General features: G+C 36.5%; 1 protein-coding gene across 1 annotated transcript in view; it reads left to right on the top strand.

The window, feature by feature from the left end:
- Nucleotides 1-1154: 1154 nt before the first annotated feature.
- Nucleotides 1155-14425, top strand: part of LOC150091997 (lysosomal dipeptide transporter MFSD1-like) — an 86200-nt gene continuing 72929 nt past the window's right edge. The window contains exon 1 of the mRNA XM_090370752.1: nt 1155-1335. Within this exon, the coding sequence (XP_090226878.1) occupies nt 1155-1335 (181 nt within the window). The remainder of the gene's footprint in view (nt 1336-14425) is intronic.

Here is a 14425-nt window from a genome sequence, read left to right as displayed (position 1 = left end):
TGCCCTCTTTCTTCTGCTTACCTTCTTTCTTCTCCTCAGTCTCTCATCCCTTCTCTTATTTCAAAAAAAAATTTTTTTTCACCCTCCCTGGGAAGTTCAGGCTAACCCCGGGGATGGCCAGCCAGAGTTCTCTTCCTACTTACCTAGTCCAATTCCCAGTGCCAGTGATGGTAACTAGCAGTCTGTTGTGCTCCACGGACTCTAGGCTAAGCGGCCAGACGAACAACATAACCCACACTAAGCAAATATGGACATACACTAACATATGCTATCTGGCTTTGACAGTACTGTCTTACTTCACAAGAGATCCAAATGCTGAGTTATGCGAAAGCATCGGTGCCGCTTGTCAAAAAACACTATGTCACTATATCTTATCGATGGCGTAAGGAATTTTTACGGGCCTTTTTTACAAGACGGCTGAGTTAGTCAGTCTCAAGAGCTGGTAGGGAGGTTTTCCTCCCGAAAATTAGGGTTGTTTGTCCAGCAAAAGAAAATCGACCACAGAACATATGCAATTTAGAAACAATATACACGGAGCAATCTGGCCTTAGTCGCTGATACTCTTAAAACCCTACTACTACTACTTCAGTTTTGTTTGGACTATTGGATAACCTCAGGGGCTCTCATCTGGTGAGTCAGGGGTTGGCACACCCGGGGTTCTGAGCTGGATATCATCATTCTTCTCTTTCTTGGTGATTCCTTTCTACTTCTGACTTGCTCTCTCAAGGTACTCGGAAATTTTTTTTTTTTTTTTTGGCTGGTGCAGCATAAGCCTCCGGCTTCCTTACATCATATGGCTAATAATAATACTACTACTACTACTAATAATAATAATAATAATAATAATAATATCTCTATAAACATCGCTCATTCTGGACACCATTTAAACATTAGCACTTTTAAAAAGTACCATTCATTAACTTTAATTAGAAGTTATGTAGGTTTATATGATATGTTAGCTATAACTTTGAAAATGTTCTGCATTTAGTGAAAATTATAGTTTTGATATTATTGTCTTATACTGTGATGTTGCTATATGTGCCCGTATCTGCAATATATACTGTAAACAAGTGTTTGTTGACAGAATTGTTTGAAAAGTGGGTGTTTGCCAATTTTAAAGTCAGACTCACGTGAGGTCTCTTAACAATACCAAGATGGCGGATGAACAGACACCGCTTCTATCAGAATCTAATGTTGTTAATACCTCTATAAACTCAGTTAATGAAGATGAACATGAAAGCAGTAGTGCTGAATGTAGTGCTTTGGACATATGCAACCCACGCAAAACAATTCATAGATTTTTTGTGTTAATATTTATGTGCTTCTTAGGATTTGGTGAGTTGAAATTCTGTTCAGTTCACTACCTGGTAACCTTACGAACAAAACAAGTGAGATAATAAGCATCGCAGATACTTCGAGTTTTAGTTGAACTATTTATTGTGAATAGTACAAAGTTAATATAGAAGGTCCAAGATTACTGTGCTAGCAGCTTATTGATAATTAAAATATATATTTTTCTATATATATATATATATATATATTTTTTTTTTTATTATTATTTTTTAATTATTGCCCAGAATTTACATGATAATACCAAAGTGGTATTGGAACATTAGCAGAACTGCAACATTAATCATTACATTCATGGCATAATGGTGCGAATTAACTGCATTTCGTTCTTCAAGTCTTATGTAAATTACTATATTAATAATATTAAAAAATATATATTTGCAAATCAGCATCTTACTACAAATATGTATTCTGAGAGAAAAGTAATGCGAATTTCTTCTCTAAATATGAAAAGGTACACTCCTCTGGCACAGTAATGCTGCTGTGAATTGTAAACTGAATACTTAACTTTACTCTGTCTGCACTGTTTGTCCCTGTTAGGGGTCAGCGACATGGATGGAATACTTCCACTTAGTGCAATTGGCACAAACTTGGAGTAAGCCCTGGATCCTGCATATCCTGCCGCACTCTGCTCTTGATTGTCATCTTCGGCCTGCCTCTCCTCCTTCAACCTGGAATTGGCAGCTAAGCAATGTGGGTAAACTCGCAGTGCTGGACGTGACCCCACCATCTAAGTCTGGTCTTCCTAATATTCAAGTTGATGGGTGCAGTTTTCATCTCCTGTCTCACGTCTTCATTCCGCTTTCTATCTCTCAGCGTTATTCCCAAAACTCCACCTTAGCATTCTCCTTTCTGCTGACCTTAAAGCTCATTCTTGTTTTCTTCTGACAGCCAAGCACTCTGAGCCATATAACATACATGACCTTACCATCAATTATAAATTTTGAATATTTATTTTATTTGAGTCTTATGATTTTCAGGTATAATGATTTATTTTTTAGCCCTCTGTAACTTGCATCTTTAAATAGAACACAGCTACTCTCATGTTGTGTGCAAGATACAATTTTTGTTTTTATTACAAAATTTAATTTTTACCTTTTTCATTGTTTTCTAAACTTGTTTATTCATTAGGATTTACATAATTTAACCCATTCTGTGTTGTTAAAATTTCTCAACTTTTTTTCACTCATTATATTCCATACTTCCAGCAGTTCACCAATTGTTCACTTCAAAAGCATACATTTTGAGTTTGCAAGATAAAAAATACTCATCACAAGAGATGTAATGAGCCCAGTTTGATAGGCCCATTGTTCACATACATTCATGGTTCTTCCATTCTATTCCATCCATCCACAAGGGAATATTTAGATTTTAATGCATGGCATGTATATGCTCCTAGAATTAGACCACGTGCTTGCATGGCATTGATTAGATCTCCACTAAACAGTTATCCTGCCTTAATCTGTAGTAAATCCAATAAGAAATAGAAAATTTTTCATTGGATTTAGTACAGATAATTTTTAATCTCTCAGGTACCATTTGAATTATGGAAATTCAATTTAATTATAGACTCGATATAATATTTAGAGACAACTATAATGAGGTACCTCATATTTGTTCTATTAGCATAACTTTTTGACATCAAAATTAATCTGTTTAATAATATTTTATATATCTCAAAGCAGTCAGTAAATGTGAATATGGAGATCCTTATTGAAAAATGGGATTTACTGGGTTATAAATATTTTCTTAAGCAATTAAATGTAATGCGGCATGCAGCCATTTTAGGCTGCATGTCATAAAGTACTAGATGGAAGTTTAGTCCAGATGCAAATTAAAACCATTATATTTCTTAATTAAATATTTATTATTTCTTAATTAGTTCCGTGTTAGCTGTTTTACTTTAAAAAAAGAAATATTGCTTAAAAAGTTACTTTTATGAACACAATATTAGGACTAGATTGCAAGAAGTTTTCTTGAAGCCAGTGAATCATTGATTACTGGAACAAGTTTGATTACTGGACTCATTTTAATCAAGTTTAATTACTGGACTAATGTTATTAGTTATTATTTGTGCCAATCGCAATAACCCAAGAGAAACGTACCAACTGTGTGGTACTACACTCGGGGGAGGTGGAGAATGAAAAAGACCTGGTGGTTATTATGAAGTCAGATATGAAGTACTCTGAGCAGTGCAGACAGGCTGCCAGAGCAGGTCATGGAGTTTTGTCAATGATATATAGGAATTTTGCTAGCAGAAACAAGGTGATTATACCTTTGTATAAGGCAATGGTCAGGCCACACCTTGAGTACTGCATACAGGTCTAGAGGCCTCATTTTAGGAAGGATGTAGAATTTCTAGAACGAGTACAGAGAAGGGCAACAAGGTTGGTGAGAGGAACAAAGGGGGTGTGCTTACGAAGAAAGGCTTAAGTTCTGCAAGTTGCAGCATCTGGAGACTAGGCACCTTAGAGATGTGCTTCTTTATCTAAAGTTAAATTTCAGAATTAGTGATTGCTTTCTTATAAAAACTCTGGTATCCAGCATCTTGTTTGTGGAAGAATTGATGTTAAGTTATTATTCAATATCATATATTTAGTATTAGTAGTGGCAAATGATGCAAGAAAACAAGTTTATAGAGCATTAGCCAAAAAAATTTAAAAATATTTAAAATAACCACACTTTCCATATCAACTGTACATCTCCTCTAACAGCTTTTCTAGTTCTAAAATTAAAAAAGAACTAAACATTTTCCAAAAAGTAATTTTGTTACAAAGTTTATAATCACTGCCATGAATCCATCACTCCAGTGTTCCAACCTTTCTGTGCCTATGCAGATGACCTGGGAGTAATTGTGCAGTCAGATATGAAGTTTTCTGAGCAATGCAGACAGGTTGCCAGGGCAGGTCATGGGGTTTTGTCAATGATATATAGGAATTTTGCTAGCAGGGAAAAGGTGGTGATTGTCCCTCTGTATAAGGCAATGGTCAGGCCACGCCTTGAGTACTGTGTACAGGTCTGGAGGCCTCATTTTAGGAAGGATGTAGATTTGCTTGAGCATGTACAGAGAAGGGCAACAAGATTGGTGAGGGGAATGAAGGGATCCTCTTACCAAGAGAGGCTTAAGTTCTGCAAATTGCAGTGGCTGGAGACTAGGCACCTGCACGGTGATCTGATTGAGGCGTATAAGGTCTTGAATGGGTTAAGCACACTGAATTCTGATGGGATCCTTCCACTTTTTCAGATTATAAGGCTTTTGTTAGACCACACTTGGAATACTGTGTTAAAGTATGGAAACCACACCTAAAGAAAGACATTGAGCTTCTTGAAAGAGTGCAAAGACGTAACTCGCCTGGTGAGATCGGCAAAAGGACGTCCTTATGAAAAAATACTTCAAATATGTGAGTTGCAGAGTTCGGAAACTAGACACCTTAGAAGAGATTTGATTGAGGTGTTTAAGGTTCTGAGAGGCATCAGTAAAATGAATGAGGGCGAAATTTTCAAGATTATAAATTGCTAGAACTAGGGGACATAAATTCAAGTTACAGGGGGAAATGTTTAGATTGGACTACAGGAAGTTTTATTTTAGCCAGCAAGTTATAAATTATTGGAATAAGTTGCCTACGTGGGTGGTAGAGTCTGACAGTTTAGGGAAATTCAAAGGTCAAATGGATAGTACCTTTGCATGAGGAAAGCACCTAGGATGATAGGTTTAATTTCCTTTTCTTTTATTAATTTTTTTTTTTTTCTTTTTTCTATCATTGTTTTAACCGGGATAGCATAAGCCATAGGCTTTCTTGCACCATGCGGCCATTACTAATACTAATTACAAACCTAAGGGGGCATAAATTCAAATTTAGAAAAGACAGATGTAGAATAGATGTGCGGAAATTTGCCTTTAGCCTGCGGGTGATTAATTGCTGGAACAAACTTCCATCTGTCATTGTGGAAGTTGATAGGTTAAATAAATTTAAGGAGGAACTGGACAGGCATTTGGAGGGAAATGGTGTGTTTTTTTTTTTTTTTTTTGCTGATGCTGCATAAGCTCATACACTAGCTTCCTTGCATCACATGCCACTACTACTGTCCTGCACTATAATAGGACCTCCGTGGAAAAAAATTTTACTTGCCAACACACTGTTGTATATATATATATATGTTCATATGTAAATTTGTAAATTTTTATGCTTCAATATTTAATCATATAGTTGTATAATTATTAATAATACCTTTTTTTTTTCTTCACATCTTTGTTTATTATGTTTTGTTATCCTTTCATGTAAACCTCTGGCTTGTAGCCAGGAAGGGTTTTATGTATGGTATGTGCCTTGTGTATACAATAAAGAGTTCTAATATGCTCCATTACTTATGCTCTTTTATTTATGTAAATTTTTTGGTTAACTGCCTCTGCATAATACAACCACTCCCCAACTTATGTAAGGGTTGCATTCCGTAGAACTCTACGTAAGATGGAATTTCCCCCATGCTTGTGCAGCACTTGTAAATAGAATTACAGTAAACCCCTGCTATTCGCGGTATCTGTATTCGAGATTTCGCGTATTCGCGATCGCTGGTTTAATATAAAATGAAACCGCCGTGAATATTTTTTGCCATAAAAAAACATGGGCGTGGCTAAAATTATCTCTCCCTGTCAAAACAGCGCTCAGTTGGTGGGGGGGGGGTTAGGAGTGATAAAATCGCGAGCGTAGATGTTTCTCGCTAATCTTTGTTTAGTATGTGTTATGCGCTTGTCATGGAAGGTTTTGTCGTTTGCTTTTAATTTATATGCTTATAAATTGAATAAATTTATCAATTTATAAATTGATATGCTTACAAAAGTGATAAATCTACTGTTTTGCAGTGTAAGGCTTTTTCGAGTGTGTTTAAGAAAGTGACGGAAGAAAGTGACTTTATTGTGGACAAGTTCTTTCTAACCCGTACAAAAATATGGCTACGAATAACAAGAGAAATGTGAAAATATCAAAGAAGGTGATGACATTAGCGAATAAAATTGAGTTATTAGACAAAATTTCTAATGGTGAAAGTGTCTCCTCAGTGGCAAAACATTATAAAATCAGTTAGTCGATGGTACGATCAATCAAAAAATCGGAAGAAAAAATCCCCTGTAGTCCGTGAAAACGCGCTGATTGCTTCAAAAATTTGCTCTGTAACTTGTGATGTTAAATTGGAAAAAATGGAAAACCTTTAAATCTGTGGATAGAAGACTGAACTCAAAATAAAATTCCGTTAAGTTCACTCATCATTCGTGAAAAGTCAAAACTCCTTTATCAACACTTTAGCAAAACTGGTGATAGCACTGGCGGGATAAGTTTTTTTGCTAGCAAAGGTGCTGGTTTGAAAGATTTGTTTGAAATTTCTAATAAATATTATATTTAATATTAAATTGTTTCTTATTTTCATTTCGATGCCATATGCTTGCATTTAACTATGTACTGTCTATGTACATAGTCATATTATGAAGGTACATATAATACATACATAGACAAAATTTTAGACTAGTTTTTCTTATATATTTCATACTTTGGAACGGAACCCGTTTATTACTATGGGAGCCATAACTCAGTATTCGCATTTTCTGTATTCACGACATTTCTCAGGAACGTAACCCCTGCGAATAGCGGGGGTTTACTGTATTTATTGTATTTATTCAATTTTTTATCTCATGTGCAGGAAAAATTACAAAAGCATGCAAATTTAAAAATTTTTAAAATTACAAAAAAAGAGATTAGACAGGCATAACATCAGTAAGTTTTACCTCATGAGCATCGTTGCCAGAATTGATGTCTTCAACTGATAAGTATTCTGCTGCGGAGGTTGAGGGCTGTGAAGATTTAGAAGGGGTCGCCTGCTCAACCTTATGAAAGAACATTAATGGATGACTGGATGGTGGCTTTTTTCTTATCATCATAGATTTCTTTGTAGCAAGCATATTATTCATCCCTGTGTTAACTTTTATGAATCGTTTGCTGTTAGGATCCATCTTTTCAAACCTTGTCATTGCCGATGCAATTTCACAAAATGGCATTGCCGTCTCTCTGGTGATGATGCATCTCGGCTCCTCATTTGGTTCATCTTGAGCTTCATCAGCATTTTCTTCTTTCACTATCACTGCCTGCAAGTCATTTAGTTCTTTGTTAGATAATTCCTTCTCTTCTTCCTCTATTAACTCCTCCACATCTTTAGCATCAACCTCCAACTGAGGTAGCTCTGTAACCATTATAACCTTATCTGTAACCTCTTCATATGATTCATCTTTTTCAAATCCTTTGAAGCCTTTTACATGCCATGGGCATATTTTCTTCCATGCGCCATTTAAACTTTGTCAACCGTTTTTGTTAGTGGACATTCAGTTTTCTGTCTGACCACTCATTGCACGTGATGGTAGACTGCTCTGTCTTCTAACTTCTGCACTAATGCTGGTGTTTTCCACTCTCTTCCTCTTGTATATTAATGACTTTTTTTCTGTTGACTGGAAATCCTATCCATAGTTTTGCTGATAACACATTGCATTCCACCTTCCAGTTTGATAAACCTTGCCCTACATAAACATCTTCAACTTTTCAAAAATCTACTACCAGTTCCTTAAATGCTTATCTCCAGGTAATTCTCTAGTAGGGCAAAGATAGCTTAGTTAATTTTAATATTTCTAAAACTCAGTCCTGTTTTATATTCAGCAAAAAGTATTCTTCTATTCTATGCTTATCTTCGACGACACTCAGATTTCTAGACAAGATCACATATGTCTATTAGGAATTGACTTCTCATCTCCCATGCATTTTTCTTCTCTGCCATATATCTCATTAGTTCATCTGACATCCATTTAGGCCTAAACCTTGAACAATATTTCTTAGTTGGTATGTAAGGCCTAGTAGCTTCCAAGATAAATTCTTTGAATGCTTCCCATTTTGAATTTAATTGGATACTATTGACTTCTCATCTCTCCAGGCATAGGCATGTCACAAACATTGCTTCCTCTGCATCCAAAAAACTGGGTGTTCTCCTTCATTTCCACATTGCTTTTCTTCTAAACAGCTACTCACTCTGTAGAAATCTCAAATCCATCCTGCCATGGAATATTGCTCCCATCTCTCAGGCTTCTGCATTCCATTCAAAAGATGCCAGTTAGGCCCATCTGTTACTAAGTCTCTCCACCCTGTCTATAGAGATATTCTGTTTTTACTGTGTGCCTTTTCTTTAGATATTTCCATGGGCACTTCTTCTGAATTGACTTTTATAATTCCCCCTCTCTCTCTCTTCCAAACCAGTCTGAACACATGCTGCAACCAGTCATCATACTTTTACTGCCCAACTTCAAACTCACAGAACTGACTTTTCTTCTTCATCATTTATTCCTTCAACTTCCATTTTCTGGAATAACCTCCCTTCACACATATTGAAAATTGCAATTTACAGAAATTCAAGTCTAATATCATAAAGTTTCTTCTTTCATTTTCTCAACCCATGCGTGGTACTAAGTACTGTAGCTTCTAATACTTTTCGTGTTTTGGATTTTCATTTTAAAAAAAAGCAGCTCGGTGCTCGTGAAATCTAAATATATATCAGAATATAGTTTTCATCCAATTCCTTTGTTATTGCATAATAGTAGCTAATCAGATTTATCAGACAGGATCCCCATTAATAAACCTATGCTGTGATTTCTGCATAATTCCATTTAAGATGATATACAATAGGCCACCCCTTGAGTACTGCATACGGGTCTGGAGCCCTCATTTTAGGAAGGATGTAGAGCTGCTGGAACAAGTACAGAGAAGGGCAATGAGATTGGTGACTGGACCAAAGGGTTGCTGTTACCAAGAAAGGATTAAGTTCTGCGAATTTCAGTGTCTGGAGACTAGGCTCCAGTAGGTGATCTGATTAAGATGTATAAGGCCTTGAATGCTTTGAGCAAGCTCAATGCTGATGGGATTCTTCCTCTTGCTCAGTTTAACTGTTAGTTTAACTTCTGTTCCAGGGAAAATAATGGAGCCACTGGTAAAAGAAGTAATGCAAGATCATCTAGACAAGACCACAATTATACTTCACACACGGCATGGCTTTGTTAAGGTGAAATCTTTTCAACCAATTTGATTGGACACTACAATGTGGTCAGAAAAGAACTGGATGCAAAAAATAATTTTGGTAACATATGTTTGGATTTCAGGAAAGCTTTTGATACTGTTGTACATAAAAGACTGCTGTAAAAATTGGAGCAGCGTGACATTAACAGGAAATTGCTGCTATGGATAAAGGAATGGTTCAGTGGGAAGAGACAGTGTTAATCAATGGACATTGCTCTTTGTGGATTAATGTTATTAGTGGAGTCCCCCAGGGTTCGGTATTGGGCACATTGTTGTTTTCTATATTTATCAATGATACTGATGAAAGCATATTGGGCTTAATGTCCAAGTGTAGATGATACAAAGGTTCGTAGGGTTGTTAATTACAGTAATGATAATATGCTACTGCAACAGGATCTAGAAAACTTGTCAGATGGGCTGAGAAATGGCAATTGAAGTTTAACATTGATAAATGAAAGCAGATATTTATTTTGTTTGTCAACAACCTGAGCAGGATTATCACTAATTATGCCATTCATATCTAGTGCACTGATGTTGCTAATACCTTACTTTCTGTTGTTAAAATTAGCGAAGAATTCTTTGCTACTTTTCTTTGAATTGTTAGCCAAGTATTTCTTCTAATTATAATTTCTGCCACTAGTCTTGTCAGTTAATCCTACATCCATCTAAGTCTAAATTTTGAACAATAACTCTTTGTTGGTATAAAAAGTGTAGTAGCTTCTATGATTATTTCCCCGAATGCTTCTCATTTACAATTTTCAGTTGGTATCATCATCAGTTGGTCCAACTGAATGGAATTTAGGAACTTTTTAAGAGCACTTTAGTCACCTTTTACGAGAACTCTACCAAAACTTTTAAGTAGATCCCTCATCAGCATATTACAATCAGTGTCACCTGTTGGTTCCTTTATGTGGAGTTGCAAATTACAGTGTCTGGAGACTAGGCACCTGCGAGGTGATCTGATTGAGGTGTATAAAGCTTTAAAGGTGATGGGATTCTTCCTCTTGCTCAGAATAATCGCCTGAGAGGGCATAAATTCAAATTGAGGAAAGACAGTTGTAGGATAGATGTGCGGAAGTTTGCCTTTAGCCAGCAGGTGGTTGATTGCTGGAACAAACTTCCATCTGTCATTGTAGAAGTTGATAGCTTAAACAGATTCAAGGTAGAACTAGACAAAAATTTGGAGCGAGTGGATGGGTGAAATGAGAAGGGTGTGTGTATGTTTTTTTTTTTTTTTTTTTTGGCTGATTCTATATAAGCTGCTTTCTTGCATCATGTGCCCTTGCTAATGCTATTCTTAATGCATGAATGTATTGCCATGTATTGCTTTCTCTTATTGCCTCTGCTGATTTTAACATGCTAATGTAGAAAACAGTTCTCCAATAAATCCAGAAATTTCTGCTACTGTGAGTGACCAACTCACAAATTCCAGTCAATATCTGGAAAGTTAAAATCCCTCATCATAAGATATTCTGATCTACTGGCTCACTCTGCTTGTCTGTTCAATTGTTAATTGTACTCATCACCATCATTTGGCCTGTAGTAGACACCTACTTTCATTTTAGTTTTTCCAGTTCTTATATCACACAAACTGACTAAGCTTTGCTGTGGCCACCCACTTCATGTGCGGGTGTGGGTGTACTGCCCTACATTCTATCTGCGTCTTAACCAAAACTATTACATCTTCCACCCCCCCCATCCTGCTGTGCTTTCTGTACATGCTGTGCTTACGATATACAAATTCCACATCCCTTATTTTTGAGTGCCACTTTAATAATCTCAACATTGTTTACTTGGATTTTACCAAAGAATTTGACACAGTCCTGCATGAAGGGTTACTGTATATGCTGAAGTATGTTGGTATTTCAGGAAAAATCCTTACATGGTTCACAACCCTTTGGCTCATGCCCTGCATCCATTCTGCAAACCAAGTAAGGATATTCTTTGTGATACCAATATATTTCAGCATATATAGTAGCCGCGTGTGGGACTGAGTCAAATACTTTGCTGAATTCAAGTAAACAATGTTGAAATGATCTCTTACATCCAGCTCCTGTGTGACTGTCAAAATAGCTAACCAGTTTAGTTAAACATGATTTTTCCATTATAAAACCACGTTATGTTTTCTTCAGAATTCTGTTTCTATCTAAATGATGCTATAATGCACTCTGTCTTGCCTCCATGATTTTCCCTACTACTGAAGTTATGCTGACTGGTGGGTAGTTACCGATTTCACTCTTAGAGCCACCTGCATATATTGGCAATACATTGGCACTTCTCCAATCCAAGGGAATGACTCCTGAGTTCAGTGATGCCCTCAAAATTAACCTTACTGGTTCAATGCCAGAGAATTCTTTCAAAATTTCTGGGTATATAATCATCAACTCCAGGAGTCTTACTCACCTTTAAGCTCAAAAGTATTTCTAATAAATAATCAGAAATTTCAGTATTGCTAATTTTGTGCTTTCCCAATTTTCCTCCTCACCATGAAAGCTCTTTTCTATCAGCTAGGTTATCTAGTCTGATTTAGTCTTCTCTTCTTTGTATTCACATATATGAAATACTTCTTGTTCCTGCTTTTTTGCTCTCTTGGTCAGTGATTTCTCATAATCTGCTTTTGCTAGCCTTTTCTGTTGTACTAATGATCAGTTTCTGGCAGTTGCAAGCTTTGGTACATTTTATCACTAACTTTTCCATGCCACTTTTGTTCAAATGTATTGCATCTGTACAAAATAGATATCTTCTGCCTACAAATTCAGACCATATCTAAAAATTGTCTCACAAAAGTCTTATAGAATACCTCAAGTCTTGAGTTAATCCACAAGTCTTTCATCACATAGTCCCTCTGCAAAGCCAGAATTGCATAAAAGGTAAAATGCAGCCATTATCAACCGACTGCAGGATGGAAGCCTCCTCAACAATTCATGCTGAGGGAAAATGGACCATAATCTGCCACGCTGGTCCAGTGCGGGTTGGCAGATCGACCGTATTCAGCAGTCAGGGGTTTGAACCCTGGTCTACTCAAAGAGCATGTGCTACTGCACTCCCGCTCCTGACCACTCGGCTACGGAGGTATATGACCTTATTTGTGACATTATTTCAGCTTGGTCCTATATTTATCTAAAAGATTGTCAGCTTGTATTTGCTTAATATCATTAGTCCCCCACATGAATAATAATGCTCTCTTTACTTCCCTTAAAATCTGACAATCTGTGAGTGATATAATTAATTGTTACTCCTGGCAGACAATTAATGATATCACTCACAGATTGTCATTAATTGTTACTCCTGGCAGACACATCCTGGTCCTTACTGAATTCAGTATCCAAACTGTCAATCCTTAGCCTTTAATCCACTTATCCACAGAGCAAAGGGAGAAGCATCCACTCGGCAAATGCCAAATACAAATTGATTGCAAATAGAATCACTTGTTACTTAGTATTACATCGGATATCGATGTTGGAACAGTGGTAATATTTCTGTGTTCTTTATCTTAAGAGTTGAGATAGAGATGATCATAAAAGAGAGTGGGGGTTTCCCTCAAATGAGGTGTGGCCTTCATATAGGCTTCTCACTCAATATAGCTTGCAATGACAGTATTTTTGTGAGTCTGTCTCCATTGAGTTAAATAAGACTACTAATATGGCTTGGGAAAAAATTCGTTAGGCAGGAGAGGTTTGATAGCAAAGAATGTAAGAACAAATGTGATTTTCATGATTACATCCAGCTCATGGAACAGAGACTAGGAGACAGAATTAAGTATCCTTAATTGTATTCACCTATATGATGAAGACATTGAAATTGCTCTTGAAATGAATAATGACTATTCTATGGCCCTGGTTGCATCCCTGTTCTCTTCTGGGGGAAAAAACCAAAACTTATTCTTCACCAATGTCTACTACGGCCTTTTAACCTTTCCTTACAAAATCTCTCTTGTTCGCTTCAAAAATGTCAATACTGTCTATCTTTAAAAAAGGATCCAAGGACTTGTAAAGAACTGCAGATCAATTTCTCTCCAGAAGAGCTTTGCAAGAATTTTTGATACTATAATCCACATGCATTAATCTAACTACCTTTCATGGCTCAACAATATGGGTTCACTCAAAGGTAAATCAGTCACCACTAACCTACTTTACCTTTGTAGTTTGCTTCTGATTGTATTCACAGAGGTCAGATTCACAGATTGTTGTTTTTATAGTGTGTCCGAAAAATCTGGAACCAATGGTAAAAATATGTTTTTCTTTACAGGTGAAATATGGCTTTAACACTGGATGAAATGGTGGAGATAGTCCTCCTTAGCTGAGAAGAATTCAAACAAACATGGTACACCTGCTGAGAAAATGTGTGGAGAGTCAGGGTGGACACGTTGAACACATATTGTAAATGAGAGTAAGCATATGAAGTGTAAATCCCATTAGTTTCAGACTTTTTGGACACCCTGTAAATATAACAAGTGCATTTGATAAGGTCCCACACAACATCCTTATTAGCAAATTGAACACTTATGGAATTCAGGATCCTCTTCTTTGCTGGATCCAGAACTACTATTTTCAGAGGTGACATACTGATATTGTCAACAGTTCTCATTCACAATCTTTCTCCCCAACTAATGGGGTTCCGCAAGAGTCTTCTCTAGGATCTTTCCTATTTAACATTTTCATCAATGACCTTTGTGAAATAGTCATTCTCAATTCAAATTGCTGTGTTTGCTGATGACATCAAACTGTACACATCATTTTGAATTCGTCAGACCAGATGCAATGGGCTTCAGACAGTGTTCTCTCTATAACTCCAGCTAAGTGACAGTCAGTCAGTCTCTTTTGCAACTTCCAGATCAACTAATAATCTTAATACCACATTGGCTCAGTTTTTATTCAAAAGAGTGATCACTTTTGAATACAAATGCAAGCAATAAAATATTTTTGCAAGCAACTGCCAATTTGACAACCAGAGGCATATTCATGTCATTGAATATG

The sequence above is a fragment of the Mastigoproctus giganteus genome, chromosome 1 (assembly GCF_048544385.1).
Source record: "Mastigoproctus giganteus isolate SK-2022 chromosome 1, ASM4854438v1, whole genome shotgun sequence".
NCBI lineage: Eukaryota > Metazoa > Arthropoda > Arachnida > Uropygi > Thelyphonidae > Mastigoproctus > Mastigoproctus giganteus.
Note: the sequence above shows the minus strand (reverse complement) of the source record. Positions and strands in the feature narration are given on the sequence as shown.